At 51.8% G+C, this 19,318-nt stretch overlaps 1 protein-coding gene across 2 annotated transcripts; it reads right to left on the minus strand.

Annotated features, from left to right (window-relative positions):
- Nucleotides 1-1,587: 1,587 nt before the first annotated feature.
- Nucleotides 1,588-18,861, minus strand: PKIG (cAMP-dependent protein kinase inhibitor gamma). 2 transcript variants are annotated; one of them, XM_069034372.1, is made up of 4 exons: nt 18,664-18,861; nt 13,071-13,135; nt 3,782-3,957; nt 1,588-2,535 (listed from the first exon to the last, which is right to left on the minus strand). In XM_069034372.1, the coding sequence occupies exons 3-4, from the start codon at nt 3,930-3,932 to the stop codon at nt 2,456-2,458; spliced, it is 231 nt and encodes a 76-aa protein (XP_068890473.1). In that variant the 5' UTR covers nt 3,933-3,957; nt 13,071-13,135; nt 18,664-18,861; the 3' UTR covers nt 1,588-2,455. The 2 variants fall into 2 exon arrangements, with proteins under 2 accessions (XP_068890473.1, XP_068890472.1); XM_069034371.1 differs by having other exon boundaries at nt 13,071-13,138.
- Nucleotides 18,862-19,318: the final 457 nt, after the last annotated feature.

The raw sequence follows: 19,318 nt of genomic DNA on the forward strand, positions 1-19,318 counted from the left end.
CCTTCTGTTCAGGGGTGACTGTTAGGGACTGTGGCCTGTCGTCCTCAACCCCTGCTAGACCACAGGGGTTCACTGATAGGTATGATGGGGGCTTTGGTAGTTTGATTCCTGCCTTCTCCTGGTGTCAGGTTGGAGCACTTTGGCAGTCAGAGGGATGCCTGCTCCCATGCCAGGGAGCCAAGCTGGATTTATGGCCGCAGGTTGTTCCAGCATCCCCGTCCATTTCCCTTCAGTAATCACAGGGGTGTGTCCCACTGCTGGAAGCAGCAGTGCCATCACTGTGTACTCTCACTTTCCAGGTGTTTATCAAAAGTAGTCACTTTTCTTTCCCTGTCTCCTGGGTTTTGCACAGTTGGTTGATGCTCAGAGGCAGAAGAGGAGCGGTCTGGGCTGTTGGGCTGCACAGTCAGTGCAGACAGGGGCGAGTTTGCCCAAAGGTTTTGGGTCATTTAGTGCTTGGTTAGATCTTGACAGGTCTGGCATGGCCGTGTTCAGCTGACATGAAGGGCTTAGAGCATGCCTGTGCTCAGCAGCTCTGCAGATCAGGATGTGGCTGATTAAGGCAGTGCCCTTGGTCTTGCAGCACAGTCAGTGACAGTGGCTGAGCTGGCTGTCACTTGCAGGGGGAACCCGATGCCTCTCGCCCATCCACTGAGAGTAGCTGGCCAACAGGTCCCTACTCCTCTGCCTAAATATAATTCTGAAACAGATATTTTCTGACCAGGGAGAGCTAAGATTAGCCCAGATTTGACTGCTGGAGGTCTTGTGGGGTGCTCAGTCCTTCCGCACTGCCTTTCATCTCTGTGTGTGTGTCAGCATGAGCCAAAATTACTGTTCTGTGGTGAGGAGAGCTGGAAATGGGGCTTAAAGACACAACTGTGCTGTCAGCCAGGTCCAGGAACTACCTGCTGGTTTGCCCTGGGGCACGGGAAGTGGGAGCAGGCTCTTGGCTGCTGTCAGGGCATGGCTCTGCGATGGCACCCAGCCACTCCGGGAACTCTTTGGCAAAGCAGCAGCCACGGCCACTGCCTGGCTGCCAATTCCTCATTTCCTGTGGGGGCTGGAGCTGTGAACATCTCTGTGCTTGCCCCATGGCCATCACTTCTCACAGACAATTCTCCCTCTGTCTGGCAGCTGCTTCTCTGCTGATTTATGGCCTTGTTTTTGCTGATAAATCTCAAACTTGTAACATTCAGTTCTCCCCTAGGCTGTCAGGGTGATGCTTGCCCTTGTGTCACTAGTGGGGAGTTTCCCAGGTCAGCCCTGCCTTGTCCCTGTGCTGGCTGTCAGTCCCAGTCAGGCTGCTCCACTGGGATCAGTGGAACACCAGCAGTGTTCTGTAATTCTGTGCTGCAGAGGGAAAACACCTTTTCCCACTGGCACCAATTCTGCTGGTGTCTGGGCAGCCAACCTGGGAAAGTGGGGACAGACTTTTATAATGTGTGCCCAACTACACCTGCCACCACCTGGGTGCTGCAAACCCATGGGCTTTCACAGACCCAAATTCAGGGGACTCTCCTAGCACAGTTCCGTGTCTCCCTACGAGACCACCCCACAGCTAAAGGTAAAACAAAGGAAGAAGAAACATCCAGGCAGAAAAAAACACCTTCAGTACTTGAAGGCTGTGTCATTTATTCCAACAGTTTATGTAGTTTTATCAAACCATCTTTAACACAAAACATGTCTCCTTAAAGAGAGAAGGGTGTGAGATCCTACCAGAGATCATCTCAGCTAACAGCTTGCAAAGTTAAGCCTGAATGTCAACAGTCAAACCAGCAAAATGTTTCTCCCCTCCCCTTAACAACATCTTGAAGTGTTAAAACCCAAAGAAAAAGATGCCTGTGGCTGGTGCTGCTGGGTCTCCAGGTGGGGCTCATCCCCACAGAGCTGTGCTTTGGTCCTTTTCTGATGCTAAGCAGCAGCAGCACAGGTGAGTGGTGTTGACATGAGGGCAGCAGGACAGGTCGAGTCCTTTCCCCACTGCCCACCCTGACAAGGGGCCACGTGGACAATCCAGAGGCCAGGTCTAAGATGCAGATGAGGGTGAGGCTTAGAAAAACCAATAATCTAAATTTCTAATCTATGGAAACAGAATAAATAATAGTCTAAATCTGCAAAGGAGGAAGGTACCTTGCACAGGAAAATCTGGTGTGTCTATTATTACTGAAACTGTTTTTCCCCTAAGAGAAAATCGCAGCTAAGGCATCTTGAGAATGGCTCATATCACTACAACCACGGCAGTGTTGCTCTAAATCTTTAGGGATGGGGCAGAAGTCTTTTGGAGGTACCAGTCCTTGCAAGTGTCTTGTGTCTCTCTACACAAGCACGGTTCCAGCAGAGGCATTTGATAGAAAACTTGCTGCTCCAGGTTGGCTTTTGTCCACAGATTCAACAAATGCTTGTTTAATGTTCACAGCAAGGCCCTCCTCCTGCCCAACCCACCCCCTTTTTGCCCTCATGGGGAGGGGCTGCTTTCTTGCCCCTTTGGTCTTGCTCCAGGGTCGTTGTCAGAAGAACTGGCATCTCTTTGGCTTTCTGCAGAAGGGAGGATTGGGAAGAAAGCACAGTTACACCGTGCTGAGGACACAAGCCATCGGTAATTGCTATAGCTGAGTTCATCCAGATTGTCACCTGAAGAGCTATTGTCCCCCTCCTGTGACCAGATACTTGGCCCCATCCCTGGGACTGTTCAAGGCCAGCTTGGATTGGACTGGGAGGTCGAGTGGAAGGTGTTCCTGCCCATGGCAGATGGTCTTAAAGGTCCCTTCCAAACCAAGCCATTTTCTATGATTCTATGATTAAGAGTATTGGGTTCTCCCTTCACATTCCTGGAGTACAAACACTTCTCAACACATGTAGCAATGCTGGGAGGGAGCCTCAGGGCAGGGATGTGCTTTCGTCACCCAACTTTCAAGTGCTCCAGAACTGTCTGCCTGACAGCCTGGCAGCTGCCTGAGCTGCTCTCTGTTAGAACAGCTCCAAGTTTTGCTTACTATGGATGGACTCACACTGGTATGGTGGTGCTGAAAGAAGTACAGTGGGGGTAATGTATTTTAAAGTGGTGTTATAGTTACAGGTTGTAGGCTAGAGGATTAATACTGCAAAGGGAAAAACTGAGTTTCCCCTCTGCAGTGATAGTCTGTGTTGTGTTGCTTATTAGTGAAATGAGAGTGGCAGGTTTGGACAGAGGATTCAAGCTCCCCACAGCCAGTTGGCCAGCAGATACTGAGCAGGGTGACATTGCTGCCACATTCGGGCTGAAGGGGAGCATTTGGAGATGGCTGCTGGTGTGAAAGTTATTTCTGTTATTTGAAATACTGCAGAACTATTCAGTTGAATATTCAGTTGAATAGGTTGACTTTTTTACAACCAACCAAAAAAGAAGAAGACAAACCACAACCTGCCCAATACCTGCTTTTTATAAAGCCTAAGGTGTACCTGATGTGTAACTTGCTCTGGGGAGGGTCTTGCTCAGTGCATACCTTATTTAAGCACCAGTGAGCAAAGGGCCTGGGCTGGAGCATGGAGTGCCCCTGTGCCAGGAACCAGGGATCATTCTGCTCACTGAAAGCACCCCTTGATCTGGAGAGTCTCCCACTACCTGAGCATCCACGAGCATGAAGGCACTGACCGAGGCAGTGAGGAACGGGATGTTCCTCCTGAGCCTCAGTGTGACACTCCTGGAGACAGCACCGGTCACCTGTGCTGCCACTTCGTGCCTGCCCTTCCAGCCTGTGCCAGGAGCTGCTGGGCTTACTGGTGTGTGCATGTGGCAGCTCACCTGCTCCCTCGACAGCGAGGTCACCCATGTCCTCGGTCAGCTTGCGCATGCTGATGGTGGTTGCCTCTCGCTGGATGTCATGGACAGCGTTCCTCCGGCCAGCCCGGTCGCAGGAAATGAAGTCAGTGTAGGTGCTGGACTCTACCTCCATTGCATCTCTATTCACTTGCAAAATGCTGCAGAGAAAACACAGCTGTGAGGCCCAGCATGCTCGGCATGGCTCAAGTCATGGCTCCCTCCAGGTTAGGTTACTCTCTGGGGTAACATTACAGCCTGAGAAAATAGTCCCTGTAACTCTGCTCCAGTTCTCTGACAGCAGCTACTGAAATGTCAGATATCACCTCTGTCACGTGGGGTGATGTGTGAGGAGACTGTGCTGGGTGACCCACTGTGCCAGGTGAGGGCAGGTAGGCAGGAAGGATCCATCCCAGCTGCCTGAACTTGTTCTGCCTTCCCACTGCAAAGGCAGACACGGCATTTGTCTCTTGTTTGAGTTTCCAGCCTTCTCCTTTAGGCGCACAAGGTTGCTTGCAGCAGCTTTTCCCTACAGAAAAATCATTACAGAGAAAGCCCTGCTTCCTCCTCAAAATGCCATGGGAGCTCTGAACACAGGCCAAATTGGCTCACTGCTTGGGGGATGGGGTGGTGATCCAACCTGAATTTGTAATGGAAAATGATGGATACCCATCGGAAAGTTGGGGGAGCAGGGAGTATTTTACAGGTCCAGGGCTTTGGAGCAGTACTGGCCTCCGCTGGCTGTTGGATGTCACTGAAGAAGCGTTGGACCAGACTGCTGGGAGATAAACACTTTACCCTGTGAAAATCATTCCTTCTGCAAGATATTTGGATCCCTTCACTCCAGACTTGTGCCAGTGCCAAGTGCACAGCACGAAGAAAGGCCCGGAGCGGCCACTTGTCACATGCGAGCTCCGCTGTGAGCCAGCTCTGAGTTCAGCTGATGAATCCTTAAGTTGCTGGGTTTTCATTCTGGCTGCTGGTTTCCCTTGCCAGCGTTTGCACAGCACACGGAGTGCAGGGACCTGGGGACGGTGTTGTGGGGATCCCAGCTCCTGGGCACAGCAAGCACACGCTGCCTCTGCACGGGAAACCTGGAGCTCTCAGTTCCTGCTCTGTATACTCTGTGTGGCACTTAGTTTGTTTTTCTGCGTGGAATCAAGAGATTAATTGCCGTCTTATCTGTGATTCTGATCACCGTAAAATGTGCCTCTAGCCCTGCTGATGCTGTCAGTGCTTGGAGCAGGTCCCAATTAGAAACGCTCGTGTGCAGTGAAAACAAATTCATGCACATTTAATGCACATTCACTCGCTTTTGTGCCTTGGAGTTAATGACCCACAGAGGAGTTTGCTCAGCTTCCTTTACAAATCCTGCTTGATATTGATTTCCCTGCCAGGGAAATCTGTTGGCAGACCACCAGCCTGAACAGGAATCGCACTCCTCACTCCAATCCCCGATGTTATGGCAGTAGAAAGGAGATGCAGGTGAAGATGCAATAACTGGGATAAAAGAGGTTAGATTCTCTCCGTTCCTGAGCTGAGCAGGGTGAAGTAACCACAAACCCACAGAAACCCAGCATGTTTTGGTAGCCCCAGGGACTCCTCTCCTAGTGCTGGCACCAGCTCACTGGTGGGATGTGGGGCTTGGCCCACCCAGATCTTGCAGGAGATCCTATTTCCCCAAAGTTAACAATTCTTGTGAACACCTGCCTCCTCTGCAGACTTGGCATCCATCTAGCTCCTGTTAACAAGCCCTGGGAAAATCTGCATCTTTTGTCCCAGGAAGAGATCCAGCTTTTTTTTCTCCTTTTCCCTCCTTCCATCCCTGGCATGCCCTTCCTGGGATAAGGCACCCAGTCTGGATGCAGCGGGCTGGATGAGCTCAGCGAGCAAAGTGCCTTTTCCCCAGGACAGGACAAGTATCCATCATTCCCAGACAAATCCTCACAGGTCACCGGAGCCCAGACACTGCTGACATTCTACAGCTGCCAGAGAGATGTCATAGGGACTTGGGAGGTTTCCCTAGGAGCAATCCAGACAAGCCCGAGTCCATCTCGAACCAGTGAGGTTATTCCAGAGCTGATATGCCCCAGAGTCCTGCTGCCCTTGTACCAGGGGCAGGACCATCTGGTTTCTAGGATGGACTCCCCAAACTGGGGAGCAGGAGCCAGCCCCTGGGATGCAGCGTTTTCCCGCTGCCCCTTGATGTAGCTGCCAATGCTAGTGGCAGTGCCAAGTACGTAAGGTTCCTCTCACACGGACCCTGATTAAAAATAGGAGGCACCAAGTGTGCGGGTCTGGGTGCCGGCTCGGTGGCCGGGAGATGGCGTATGTGATTTATCTATTTCCGTGGCTGGGAGGGTTCCTGCCTTCGGCTCTCCATGCAAAGAGCTGGAGACAGGCACATTTAACAGCAAAGCCTTCGTATGTCTGCAATTCCTCCGGGATTTTCAAGGTGGGTGGCTCTCAAAAATCTTGCAGGCAGATCCCTCCCCGCTGGCAGAGAGATTCCAGCCTCTGCCTCTGGGAAGCCGTTGGGCTGAGAGGGTGATGGGAGCAGTTGCCTCAATTTTGATAGAAAAACCTGATTTTTCCAACAGCATTTCCATACTTGGAGGCACAGAACCCACAGTTCTGTGGGGTTTTACTCTGTGACTGCTTTTAACATCTTTCAGGACTGCAAAGGAACCACCTTCCCTCTTGCCACATAGTTCAACCTGAAACTGTCACCTGGAGAGTCATTTCAGGGTGGCAGGGGGTGCAAAGGGAGGTGCCTCACCCGCTGGCTCCCCACCTTTGTTTTTCCATTCTCCCGTGGACTGACAGGATATGGGCCTGCTCTTGCCAGGCATTGCAGGAGTTATCCCACGGCACACACATACAATGTGCAAAGGTTTGTAGGGCGCTTCAAAGAGGTGATTCAGCTTGTCCCCAGAGGGTCCTTTCCTGCCCTCCCTTTCCTCCCTGCTGCTGATGGTAACAGAAGCAGTCCCTGTGCCCTCAGCACAGCGTGCCAGCCCGCAGGGATGGGGCAGGAAGGCTGGGATCTGCTGCCTCTTGCACATTCCTCAAGAGTTTGCTGCTTGGGGGGAGGCTGTGTCCCCTCTGCCATGGGGAAGTGGTGCTGCCTGTCCTGGGGCAGCTGGCCACAAGTGAAGAAGCCCCTCACAAGCTGCCACTGACACCAGGTATGTCCCCAGAGCTGCCCCTGCTCCTGCCCCTGGATCTGCCAAGCCTGCTGTTTTGGTTTGGACTTATTTTTCTGTAGTGTCCTGTGAGTACTAAAAAATCTGAGCTGTAATGGTCTTGGCTTTGCTGGTGGGGACTTGGCTTCCAGAGAGGTTTTGCTGTCGGATTGCAACTGGGCTTGCCGGCATTTTCCAGGGAAATCACCCAGCAGCTGACAGAGCAGCTGGCTCCGCTCTGGGGGCTGCAGCTAAACCAGCCCTACTCATTCTGGGGCTGAGTTTTGCCCATTTAGAAGGTGGGTGCTAAAAAATTAAAGGGTTAAATGTTTCCTCTGCCTTTTGGTAGAATAAACAGAGGCATTTCTTTTGGATCAGCTCCATGCTCCATTCGGTCCCACTGACAAGCCTGCATTTGATTCCTGTGTCCCTCCTGCCTGCTTCACAGCACAGATCCCAGGGGCTACAGCAAACAGTTACTGCAAACAACGTAATGGTGTCAGAGAAGTGACCTGGGCACACCTAGCACAGCACTCTGCAATCCCAGCCAGTGTCCAGGGCTGATCCCTGGGATCAGGTGGATGCTACAGTCATAGCCAGCCCTGACTCCAGTTTCAAGGAAACCCTTCACACGATGCCGCATCTGTCCCTCATCTAGGTTAAACGTTTCATGGCTAGGAAGGGCTATTTTTGGGTGCTGGTGCTGGCTATCAGCAGGCTGGGCTGAACTCAGCCATTTCCCCCCCTGCCTGTTTTGTGCCTCCTGCTCTGCCCTTTAACCTTTCGCCTTTCTCATTGTTCTCCTCTCTTCCTAAGGCCCCCTTCTCTGCACAGATCCGTGAGGCATGAGGCAGTTTAGGCCCCTGCTTGGACACCCTTGTCCCTTCAGGCAGCCAGCACAGCTCTGCCCTCCATGCTGTCCCTGGGACACCTGAGACAAGGAGTCCTGTACCTCAGCCTTTCCTGTGCCTGCTGCAGGCAACTCCTGGCACCAGGAGCCCTGGCAGAGTCCTGTTTTGAGGTGCTGCAGCCCAGCTTTGGCCTCACACTGTCCATTGCCAGTGGCAGTTGGGACCAACAGCTGCAGGTTTCAGTTGGAGATGGCCCCCTCATCCCACAGCCCAGCCCAGGACACGCTCTCCCTCCTGCTTGGTGGATTTAACCAGGGGATTTAACACTCTCCAAACTTCTGGAGTTGTAAAGCCCTGAAGCCAACAAAACCATGCCATGTTTCTGGGGCAAAATTCCAAAGTTCTGCTTGGGAACAGGGATGTGACCCCTTTTTCTGCTCAGGCATCACATCCCACCAGCAAGGCATGAAGTGGTGCAGTCTCCTTGGAGCTCTCCATATTGTGCAGTGCCCCTTGCCCTTTCATTCCAGGGTACAGGACTATTATTAGACCTCTCCTGCTGGGGCCGGATCCATAACAACAGCAAAACATACTCAGCAGCCCTGCTGGGCTTTTAAAATATTTACAGTGTAGGATGGTTTACTAAAGAGGGGGGCCTGGTAGAGCACAGAGACGGAAGCACGGGGATTTCTGTGCTCCCTGTGGGTTTGCTGTGAGGTTTCCCGCTGGGAGAGTCACATCCAGTGAGGAGAAAAAAATATCCTGTAGGGCTGAGGCCAGCACTTGAGGTCAGGGGGTTTCCACCAACAGTCTGACAACCTCCAGCTGGAATTTCAGCAAATTTTCCACTGGGTCTTGTCTGGGAACATGCGTGAGGGGCTGTACATCAAAGAAGAAGGGCTCCTTAACAGTGTTGTTTGGATATTTTTAGACCTGTGATTGTGCCGTAAAGGCCTCATTATGTCTCATGACCCCCATGCACTAAAGCTCAGATCCATGGCCAGAAACTGAGCTGAAGATGCAGATGAGGATGAAGATGCTCCTGTTGGGAGCCCAGCCTGGCTGCAACAAGCTGTGTACGGTTGGTGACAGGGTCCACACCAGAGGCAGAGCTCCCCCTTTCCTGTTGGCTCTGTGTTCTCCACAATATGGTGGTGGTGGGTCTTAACTGGCCAGAATTGATGTGCTCCAAACTGCTGAGCTCTGAGCTTCCTGGCTTGGTGAGAAAACAGCAGGAGCAGGGTAGCAGCCTGATCTCCTACCAAGGCACGTGTGTCCATCTCATGTGCTGAGCAGCTTCTTTCCAGGTGAGAATAGCATGGAAAAGCCTCACCAGACTCCAGTGATGAAGAGATATCAAGTTGGGTATGGCACACTGGCATTTATGCAAGGTTTTACCTGTGGGATTCCTTGTAATAACTCTGGACTCTCTGGCTCTTACACTGAATATGATAAATTCAGCCAGGACAGACATCACGGCTGCTCCAGCCACTGCAGTGGTTTTGCAGGAACAGAGCTTCCAGCATTCTCTAGGACTTGCTGGAAAATTTAATTCCTTTAGGAGGAGAGTAGATACAGCTGAGGTTCAGTGTCCACAAATAGATCTCTTCTTTTCATTTGGCCTGGTTTTACAGTATAAAGATCATTTAATGCCTGTGGAACTAATAACTAATTGCTTAGCCCCATGTTTAAGATAAGACTTAGAGTGACTCCTCTATGACTTCACGAACCTTGTATGCAGCTCTGCCAAGCTCCCCAAACTCCTTCCCCTCCCTCCTGGCCTTCAGCACATCCTCATGGCCCCACCACTTCAGAGTCCTCACTGTTGCAAGGCCCCTCCTGCTGTCCCACATCCTCACAGCCACTGCCTGGCTTCCCACTGATGTAAGAAATGGCCCAGCCGGATTTCAAAATCCCAGCCAACCCTCGGCGTCGGGGTAGGGCGAGTCCTTGTGTGCTCTGCTTTGATCCCCAGGGGAGAGGGGGAGCTTGAGGGAGGCAGGAGGGCATTGCTCAGCCCCACTGGCATCCTGTTAGTGTCAGGATGCGTGGGTGATGGTGGGAGGGAGCTCCCTGTCCGTCCATCCATCCATCCATCCATCCATCCATCCATCCATCCATCCATCCCTCCATCCATCTGCCAGAAGGGTGCCCAGTGCTCAGCTCTGGCCACGCAGTGCTGCCAGCCTGCATCCCCATGCCTGAAGCAGGCAGCACCCCTCTGTCAGTCCCCACAAGGCACGGGTGCTGAGAAGCTGCTCCAAAAATCCTCCAGCACGGGAAGAATCACAGTTCGATGGAGCCGCTCTGCTCCTCCCTCCCCTCACGACCGAGCCTCGATGCAGCTTAAGCCTCTTCTGCAGCTTCTCACTAAGTTGATTAACGGAAATAATTGGTCTCTTTGTGCATCTGGAGACAGTTGCCGTGACAGCAGCTGTATTTTTGTTTTGTTCCCAGGTTGAGCTTGTTTTTCACATCTCTTGGCTTCAAGGTGCTAATGAATCAGAGTACTCTGTTTTGTCCCCACCTCCAAAAGACACATGTCCCTCTGAGGGATGGGTGACAGCACGGATAAGGCACGCTCAGCCCCAGCAGGCCCTAGGACATGGCAGGCTGGCACCTTTCTCCCTGCCCATTTTTCAACCCCTCAAGCCAGGCTCACACCGGATGGACACAGCATTGTGGTTTTTGCACAGCAGAGAGAAGAGAGCCAAATCTCTTGTGTTCATCCAGAGCAGCCATGAGCACTCACAGGACCCTCTGTCCCCTTTCAAAGCTGTAAGGACTCTGGGGTTATGAGTCCCTTCTCCATTACTTTTATTTTCTCACAACTTCTTACTTATTTCCCTTTATGTGTCAACATATTTTTACATGAACAACTGTGTGGAGGATCTGCTAGTGCCTGAACTTGCAAAGCAGACAGACCACAGACCCGTGACCCTTCAGCTACAGAAATCCCACAGCTGCTGGGGCAGGCATGGCCCATGTATTCTCCCTGCTTGTGATACGCAGTCACCCTACCACACCTGGGCCACAGGGTGAATTCCTCTGCAATGGGGATTCCCTTCAGGCTTGGGTTCCTTGTGTTCCTCCACACTGTTTATGAAGAAAAGTCCCAATGGATTCCACCTCAAAGGCTGGAAACCCCCCAGTAGCCCCACAGCTTTTCTGATCACACCAAGGCACTGACCTCTGAGTGAACATCACCTCTAAGACCCCACCTGAATTCCTGGCTCAGGGATGCTCGACTCCAGCACAAGCTCCCCAATATGTTGGAGGCTTCCCTGGGTAAGGAGAGGGTAAGGAGAAGTCAAACAAGTGCTGAGGAGATGCAGCTAGGGCTATTTTCTAGCACAGCTGCCCTTGTCACATAAAAGAGGAAGGTGAAGCCACAGCAGCCCTTGATGGTGTAGCTCTCTTTCTGGGTTGAGGGAGACCTCTCTACAGGGACAGAGGTAAGCAAGGGTGAGTCCTTATTCTTATGCCTAGAAGGAAACAGAGCTACTTAGTCCAGCTCTTCTTTGTCATCTGAGGAGCTGAGCCCTGCTGCTCTGGGAAAGCAGCGCTTGCGTGGCTGGGAAGGGGAGCTGAGCTTGAAAGAGGAGTTGTGAGGGCTGTAACTGGGCAGGTTTGGCTGCTGCTGTTGAGGAGGCTTTGCTTGGGGAAGCTCTGCTCAGCACAGGGTGCAGGAAGCTGAGAGCCACCTGCCTTGGCTCTGCCTCACTGAGGCTTGCACAATCCCATAGGAATTTGCATCCAGCATCCAAAGAGTCCTCCTGACTCAGAGCTGCGTAAGGGGCTGAGCGAAAGGCTGTGATGCCTCCTGAGGTGCAAGATCCCTGGCAGCTCCCAGTGGTGCCTAAAAATAACCAGGGCAACTCTTAAGAGTGTCAGCACAGAACGAAGCTGGTTAGCAAAAGCAGGCTTAGCTCTGCTCCCTGGAGCTGGCTGCCCTGTCTGTCTGCTCCACTGCAAAGAAAGCCACCACTGGGACCCCCACCCTGGGCCAGGGACAGTGCTTGCTGAGAAAGGGGTTTGGGGAAGATCTGTCTTTGGTGGCTGGGATGGTGCTATTGGTGTTAGCCATACAACAGAAAAGGAAAGTGTTGGGGTTCAGAACAGGCTGCCAGCGAGGAGTGGCTGAGGCTCTGGGTGGCTCCACAGCTTCTGTTACCCAATGGAATCAGGAGCCCCTTTGGCTGTGCTACCCTGCTGGGACCCCCACCTGGGCAGGGAGAGCACTGCAGGCCTGCACACCTCCTTGGCTGAAGATTTCTGTGATGGACGTAACATTTCCTTATAGCTGTGTTAGGGGACAGCAGCTCCTGATCCTTCCTGCAGACAGGGTAAGTCTCTCTGCCTAAGTCCCTGGGGATGTGACATCTAAACCTGAGCTGAAGAGGAGACATGACTGTAATGCTACCCCGGGGATGCTCAGTGATCACTGCCAGCTCTACTCTCAGGAAAGGGAAAGCTCCTAATAAAATCAACTGCCAAGTATTTTATGGCCTGCTGAAGTGCAGCTGGGGCATAGAAGGACACGGGGTGTCTCCAGCATGTGTAGTGAAGATGCTGGATGTGAGATGAACTGCTCTGAGTGACCTGCAAGAGGAGGGATGTCTGTGTGCACCAAAGAGTCCTGAGATCCTGTACTGCAGACCTCACACAAAACAGCCCTGGCAGCTCTGTGCAAGGGAAAGCAGTGACATGATCTGAGGACAGAGGGGATGCTCTGAGTGCAGGAGGCATAGGAGTGGAATCACAGAGAGGACTTGCCATTTATGCAGGGGCCACGGAAGGTTAAGCTTTGGGGGTTCCCTGGACGTTGCTGGGCTGACTCTACACGCAGAACAGGACTCACTCACACCGTTGTGTACAGGCAAACAATATTCCCGTGCAAAGCATGTGGGCAGCCTTTAGCAGGATTTGGGCAGCACATCCCCATTGCTGGCAGGGAGAGGCTGTGGAGCACAACTGGCACTGGGGGCTGACTTGGAGTCAGAGCTGGAACATGGCTTGGTACAAGGACATGGCTGTGAGGTGTGGATAATACAGCAGGAAAGTCATTATGGCAGAATTGTTGGCATTTTTTTCCTCTTAGTGGCTTTCTAGCATCTAGTAATCCAGAATACAGAGGGAGGTCAAGTGACTCAATGCTACAGGAAGGAAAAAACCCATTTCTGTTTGTAATATTTCCCTGTGAATAAAAGCTTTATCAGCCACAGTGTGAGTCCCTACCTGATTTAGAGGACTTTCCTTCTGGACATGACTTCAAGCACGCTTCATGCACAGCAGGACAACAGCTTCTGGGAAAGAAGAAGGAAAAAAAAGTAAGAAAACATTATCTGTGCTTGTTTTGGGAAGCATAAGGCTCAGCTGCTCTTCCCACTCTCTGTGACCAGGATAGCAGAGGGCTGGAAGGGCTCTGCCCAGCAGACTCAGATGGAGCCTGGCTTGGTGGAGACACCACCAACACAAGGGCTGTGGGATGGTGTGTTCATGTGGCACCTCCTCAGGAGGGTTTGTGTTAGTAGACTTGGACTGTTGTGTTAAAGCACATGGAAAGGCCAACTGGGCTGCACAGAGAAGTCCTCTTTGGTTTTGCTTCTTTCTTTGCCCTCCCACAGGTGCTGGGAGAACTGAGGCAACTCATGTCCTCACCTGCACTGCAGGGACCAGCAGCTGCCTCCAGAGTATAAATGAATATTGGTTTGCAGCTCTGCTGCCCTTTAAAGAAGTGAAACTCCCATATCAGCTTCTCTGAGGTGAAAGGGGAACTTTAATCTAGTTCTGTTTGCCTTGCTGGGTCTGTGTCCAGCTCCTTGGGTCTGTGCTGTTTGTGCACAGCTGAGCCTCCTCCTGCTGTCCCCAAGCCCTGCTCAAAGACATTTCCTCTGTGGCCTCAACATCTGTGGGTGCTTTGCAATCCCCTGACCTGCAGAGCCCAGCCAACAGGACACTTGCTTATTTTAGCAGCTGTTTCAGCTTTCTGACTATTTTGGAACATCATGGACTGTGTTTTTCCCTTTGTCCCAGGGACAAATGTTAGCAGAACAGAAATCAAGAGATGAGCCACTTAACCATATAAGCAGCAGCTCATCCAGCAATTCATCTGTCTGGTCCATCTGGGTTAAGTATGACTGTGACTGGAACCATTTCCCATCATTTTCCAAACTGGGACAGATCTACAGCTTTTCTCTTTATTTTTTTGACCCACTTTCAAAACTTTGTAGTTGAAGCTGACTACTTGCTGGCTCTGGCCCTGCTTCAAGGACAGGGCACTTGCTGCTTTTATGTGTCAGTTTGCCCATCTGTTAAATGGAGCTATTAATACTCCCTCCCCCTGTTAGATGCTTCAAATATTTTAAAACACTTTCAGCTCTGCAGATGACAGGCTTGCAGAAGTGGAAAATGCTAATTATGATCATGACAGGAGCTAAACAAAGACACAGGGATTTAACAATAAACTTTTGTTAGTCTTAACCCCATTTATAGCAAAGTGCTTACTGGAAACACTGGACCGGAAAAGAAACAGTATTCCCACAACTCTGGGAATATGCATTGCCCTTTTTGGGCACCAAGCAGCCAAACAAAAGCAGGAAGGAAGAAACCCAGCTTTGGAAATCCACAAGTCTTTATTTTCCTCCTTTGCCTTCCTGCCCTGGCTTGCATGTTACACTGCCCAAACAGTTAAACCTCCAGCACTTCAGCAGTGTTGCAAAACATCTCAAAACATGTGGGCCTCTGCCAAGAGAGGCTTAAAGTAAACTGGAGCAATGATGCTCTGAAGTAGAAGTATCACTGAGCAGCCTTGTTTGTGATGGGACATGAGGGGAAACCCCCATTTTCTCTCTCAAAAAAGAGCTGATTTTGGAGACAAAAACTCTTTAGCAGTTGGTATTGGCTTTCTAACCCTGCAGGCCTGGCTCTGGCTAGGTGTTTCTCCCCACAGCCCTTGCTTGGGCATCTGGAGTCTGCAGATTTGAAGCTGCCCCTCTTGTTCCATCCATAAAGGCTCATCCTCTTCTGGCTCACCCGGTCCTGCTGCTCCCAGGGTGATGGGCAGAGCTCCAGAGGCCCCTCAGCACAAAGGCCAGGCTGTTTGGAACTTTAATGGTGGTACATGGATTGGTCCACCTCAGGATGGGCTACACTGACTTTGTTTTGTTGTCTACTTCTGTAATGCATCAAGGTACCATGGATTATTTTGGGACCCTAGCAGAAATGTTCATTGGCTAGATAAACATCCACACCCCATCAGGAATGAATTACAAGGGCATCAGCATAAAATCGTAGCATCAATTAGACTGAAAAAGATCTTTAAGGTCATCAAGTCCACCACTAAGCCATGTCCCCAAGTGCCACATCCAGACTTTTTTTAATATTTCCTGGGATAGTGACTCCACCAGTTCCCTGGGCAGCCTGTTTCAGTGTTTGATAACCCTTTGGGTGAAGAAATTTTTCCTAATATTCAACCTAAACCTTCCCTGGTGCAACTTAAGATCATTTTCTCTTGTCCCATCTGATGTTCATGATTGCACATGTTTGAGGTTCAGAGTCCCTCCATGGTGACCAGCTGTGACCCAAAAGGAGCAAACACATGAAATAACGTTAGTCCTCTCAGCATTGCTTCAAAATGAATGTATGTTCCAGAAAAACACACCCCAGAATGTTTTTTTGGCAGAATTCAAGACTGTTCTACACAACAGCTGTTATGGTGCTGCTTTGATCCAGAGAGGAAATCCTTCCTGGTTTCAAGCAAGGTGATGGCAGCAGGGAGAAGGTTGTTCTTGCATCTCTTGGCTGCTGGGTAAACAACAGGCTGCATGCATGGCTGATCAGGACAGCAGCCTGGTCCTTCCAGAGCAGCCAGACTGCCTCATTCAGTGCCCTGTCTCCAGCAGCAGCTGGCAACCTTGGCTTCAGAGGTACAAGAAAACCTCTAATTGCACTGGAATGCTTTCCATAAGTCACTAATGACTCTGAACCAGGAGGTGTTACAATCCTTACAATGCAATATCCTCTTAATCATACCCAGGATTGTTTTGTTACCAAGATAACTACCTGATATCCATGAAAATGCCTTCAGAGCTCTCTGTTCCACGGATATCTCATGGCAGTGAGCACCACAGATTAATTACACTTTGTGGAAACAGTAACTCCAGTAAAGTTGGTGACGCTCTGGTGGGGATATGTTTGGCTTATTACATCACTGCAAATATCAACAGAAATGGCATTTCGGCGCCCGACAGGGAGTTCCCCAGGCAGTGGCTTGTGACTGGCACTGTGCCTGCATGGAGGAGCTGTGCAAAGAGCACCTGGCCTCTCTGGGCTCTCCTGGGAAGGGAAGTGCTGGGGAACTTGCTGTGGAAACCAGAAATGAGTGGTGTAAAGTACATATTCCCTTAGGCTCAAAGCAAGTGAGAGTTTTGAAGTGGGGCCCAGGCAGTTCATAGTCCAACTGCTGCTCTTCCTGCTTTGTGCTGCAGGTGCCAGCCGAGGCCTGGAGCCATCTCAGTCTCTAACTGCCATCATGAGGAGCCTGGGACAAGGCCCATGGAACACCTGAACCTTCTCTTCTCCCTGGCTGGTGCTGGCAACCCTGGGGAGCAGCTTCCCTTATGACTTGTCCTTTTCTATTCATGAGCAAGACAGCTAGAAGCAGTGGGGTTTTTTCCCCCTCTCATCCCCTCTAAAATGGGTGTTGTGATGGAAAATTTATTTTTTGGATCAGTCTGTATAAACAGCTTTGATGACACCCCTAAGAGTGTGGAGAAACAACTGGAATGTGAAAACGGGAGAGATCAGAACAGGGTGACACAGGCAAATAAAAAGCCAGGTTGAAGCTTCTGCTGTTCCTTATGGATGTGTAGATTCGTCCCCCATTCTGCCACAGACCTGTGTGAGCCCAGGGAAATCATCTGCTTTGTGTGAGGCCCATGTAAAATAGGAATGATGCTGGTGCTTGGGTGCCCAGACAGGCTGGAGGCATTAATGCACAGCAGTATGCCGCAGGAACTGGTTCTGAAATGTGGGAGATCAGGAAATGTTAGCCGGTTGGAAAACGCTTTCCATAGTTATTTTGGGTGGCAAGGTTGTGTCCCTGTGGGTATGCCTCTGAGAGGGATCAAAAGAACATCGATTTTTCTTTGGAGTAAGAGGAAAAAGCAAAACTCCCCATCCTAGCTCATCATGTGCCTGTACACCCCTCAGGATCAGCCACTGGCTACAGAAGTGCCAGGTGGTCAGAAGATGCACAGCTGTGAACATTCCTGGGTTTCATCTCCTCATGACCAAGCTGCCTGTGTATTGTAGTTAATGGTCTCCAGTTCTCTGAGGCATCTGAGTCTACACTCTGTGGAAAGTGTCCCCCAAAACGACAGCATAGGCTGCTCACACCCATGTGAAACTCTGCCTGAAGGACTCAGTGCTGTGTTCTGTGCCTGAGGGTAGATGAAGCTCTATTGGTATATCCATGTTTATAAATGGCCATTTAACCTACATCTGCACTATAAACAAATACAGCCATTGAGGATCTCTTCATGCATCCCCCTTTCCTAAACACCACCCCTCACAAGAGCTGAAAGGTGGCAAATTCTTAGTTGAGTGGCCACACATTAGCATGGTGGCTCTTTCCAGGCAAGAGTCTCTGAAGCCAAGCATTGCCTCACAGTAACCAAGCCAGGCAGGCCGAGCAAACAGCCCAGAGCTCGAGGGGCTGTCAGCATCTGAGAGTCTCAGCCACCCAGTCAAGCCGTACCCACTCCACAAATCCCCCTTCACCCTCACACTGCAGCAGCATCCCCGCTGCAGCTGCCTCGTGCTCGATGACCCCAGCCTGTCCTCCTCCTAGTTTGAGTCACCAGCACAGCCACCCAGGGCATTGCCTCTGGGTTCACAGCTATACTTGGCTCTTGATCTGCAGAACCATTTACCCCTTCCAAGCAAAGGAAATTTCCCAAAGACGCCTTTGGGGCCAAGGCATTACATGCATGTGAAAGCTCCCCACCACGGCTCGCTACCAGCTGCTATGGGGAATCCAGAGAGAGGAAAGACACACAGCTTCGAGGTGGAGGAATTTGCAAAGCCTCCTGAGAATACCACCACACAGCAGTTCTTTTTTTATCACGAGTCTTTGCCTTTTCAAACATTTGCTTGGAAAGCCGGATGCCAGCAAGTCTCTGAGCCTGCTTCTGCTGCCACGCTCTGAAAGCTCTGCTCGTGCCCGCAGTTCCGAGGGGAGTCCCGGGCAGCCCTACGGCTCCTGACATCCCAAGGGATGGATTCCCACCACGGCCCCGCACTGACGGACTGCCGGGTGCCTGTCCCATTCCCGTGCGAACCCAGAGCAACCCCCATGCTGTAAGGGATTCCCTCCGGCAAATCGCTCAGAATAAACGGACATATGTTGGAAATGAGTCCAGAAATCCCCACGGGGGTCACCGATCCGCGGTCCTCCGTGATTTCTATCCTCTGAGTCTGCTCTCCCTGCTACCCCTTTGCGGCGAGCGCTGAACCGCGTTATTTCCCAAGCGAAACAGCAGCCACCTCCCTGCCATCAGCCTGCGAGCAGCTTCTCTCTGCCAGCAGCAGAAAAACCGGGATGCAGCTCTGCCGTTTTAGCCCCCGGTTTGCCGGCAGCAAAACCCTCGCTGTTGGCAGTCGGTTGGGTAAAAGTTCACCGTCTCTCCGAACAAACCCTGCCTCGTGGCACGGCCGTGGGCAGGAGAAGAGCCCCTGGCTGCACTCCCAGGCAGGTGTCCTTGTCACCCACCACCCCAGCCCCTCGCCAGGCCCTCGCCCCCACTACAGGGAGCACAGCCCTACTTACAGCCCTGGCTCTCGCCGCTTCTCAGCTCCCAAGTCCTGTGGTCCCGCCGCTGAGGAAGGAGTGGAAGCTGGATTACACCCTCCTGGCGTCTCTGCCCGCTGTGGCGAGCAGCCAAGCTGGCCGGGAGAGCCGCGGCCACTTTCAGACTTGCAGTTTCCTTCTACTGGGAGCTGCTAAATGAAGTTGCACTTGTGGGGCCAAGGGGCGTGTTCTCCTCCCCTCGAGTCAGTCCCTGCCTGCTGTAATCCAATACTCTGCCCGATGATGTCAAGCAACTCCCGCTTGGCTCCTACCTTACAGTCGGCAGGAGGGATCCGTTTCCTTTTCACAGGGATCTTTGTTTAGCTTCGGTTTGTAACCCCATCCCCCGGCAGCTGCGTGTGCCCGAGCATCCTCCCTTCGATGTTCAGCGCTGGGGCTTCTGCTGCCGGGCGCTCCCTCCTGCCTGCAGCTCCCCCGGGTTTCTCTGGCGTGTTGCTCGGATGCACATCTCACCTGCATCCCACCGTTTATCCTCTCCACCACTGCCTGGCCAAAGACACCATCACCCTCCACCCCCCCCCCCCCCCCCCCCCCCCCCCCCAGCAGCCTGAGCTATCCTGCCAGGTGTAGCGCTGGGAAAGTGCCTCCCAAGAAAAACCCAGCTTCGTGATGT

Source organism: Aphelocoma coerulescens, chromosome 20 (genome assembly GCF_041296385.1).
Source record: "Aphelocoma coerulescens isolate FSJ_1873_10779 chromosome 20, UR_Acoe_1.0, whole genome shotgun sequence".
Taxonomy (NCBI): Eukaryota; Metazoa; Chordata; class Aves; order Passeriformes; family Corvidae; genus Aphelocoma; species Aphelocoma coerulescens.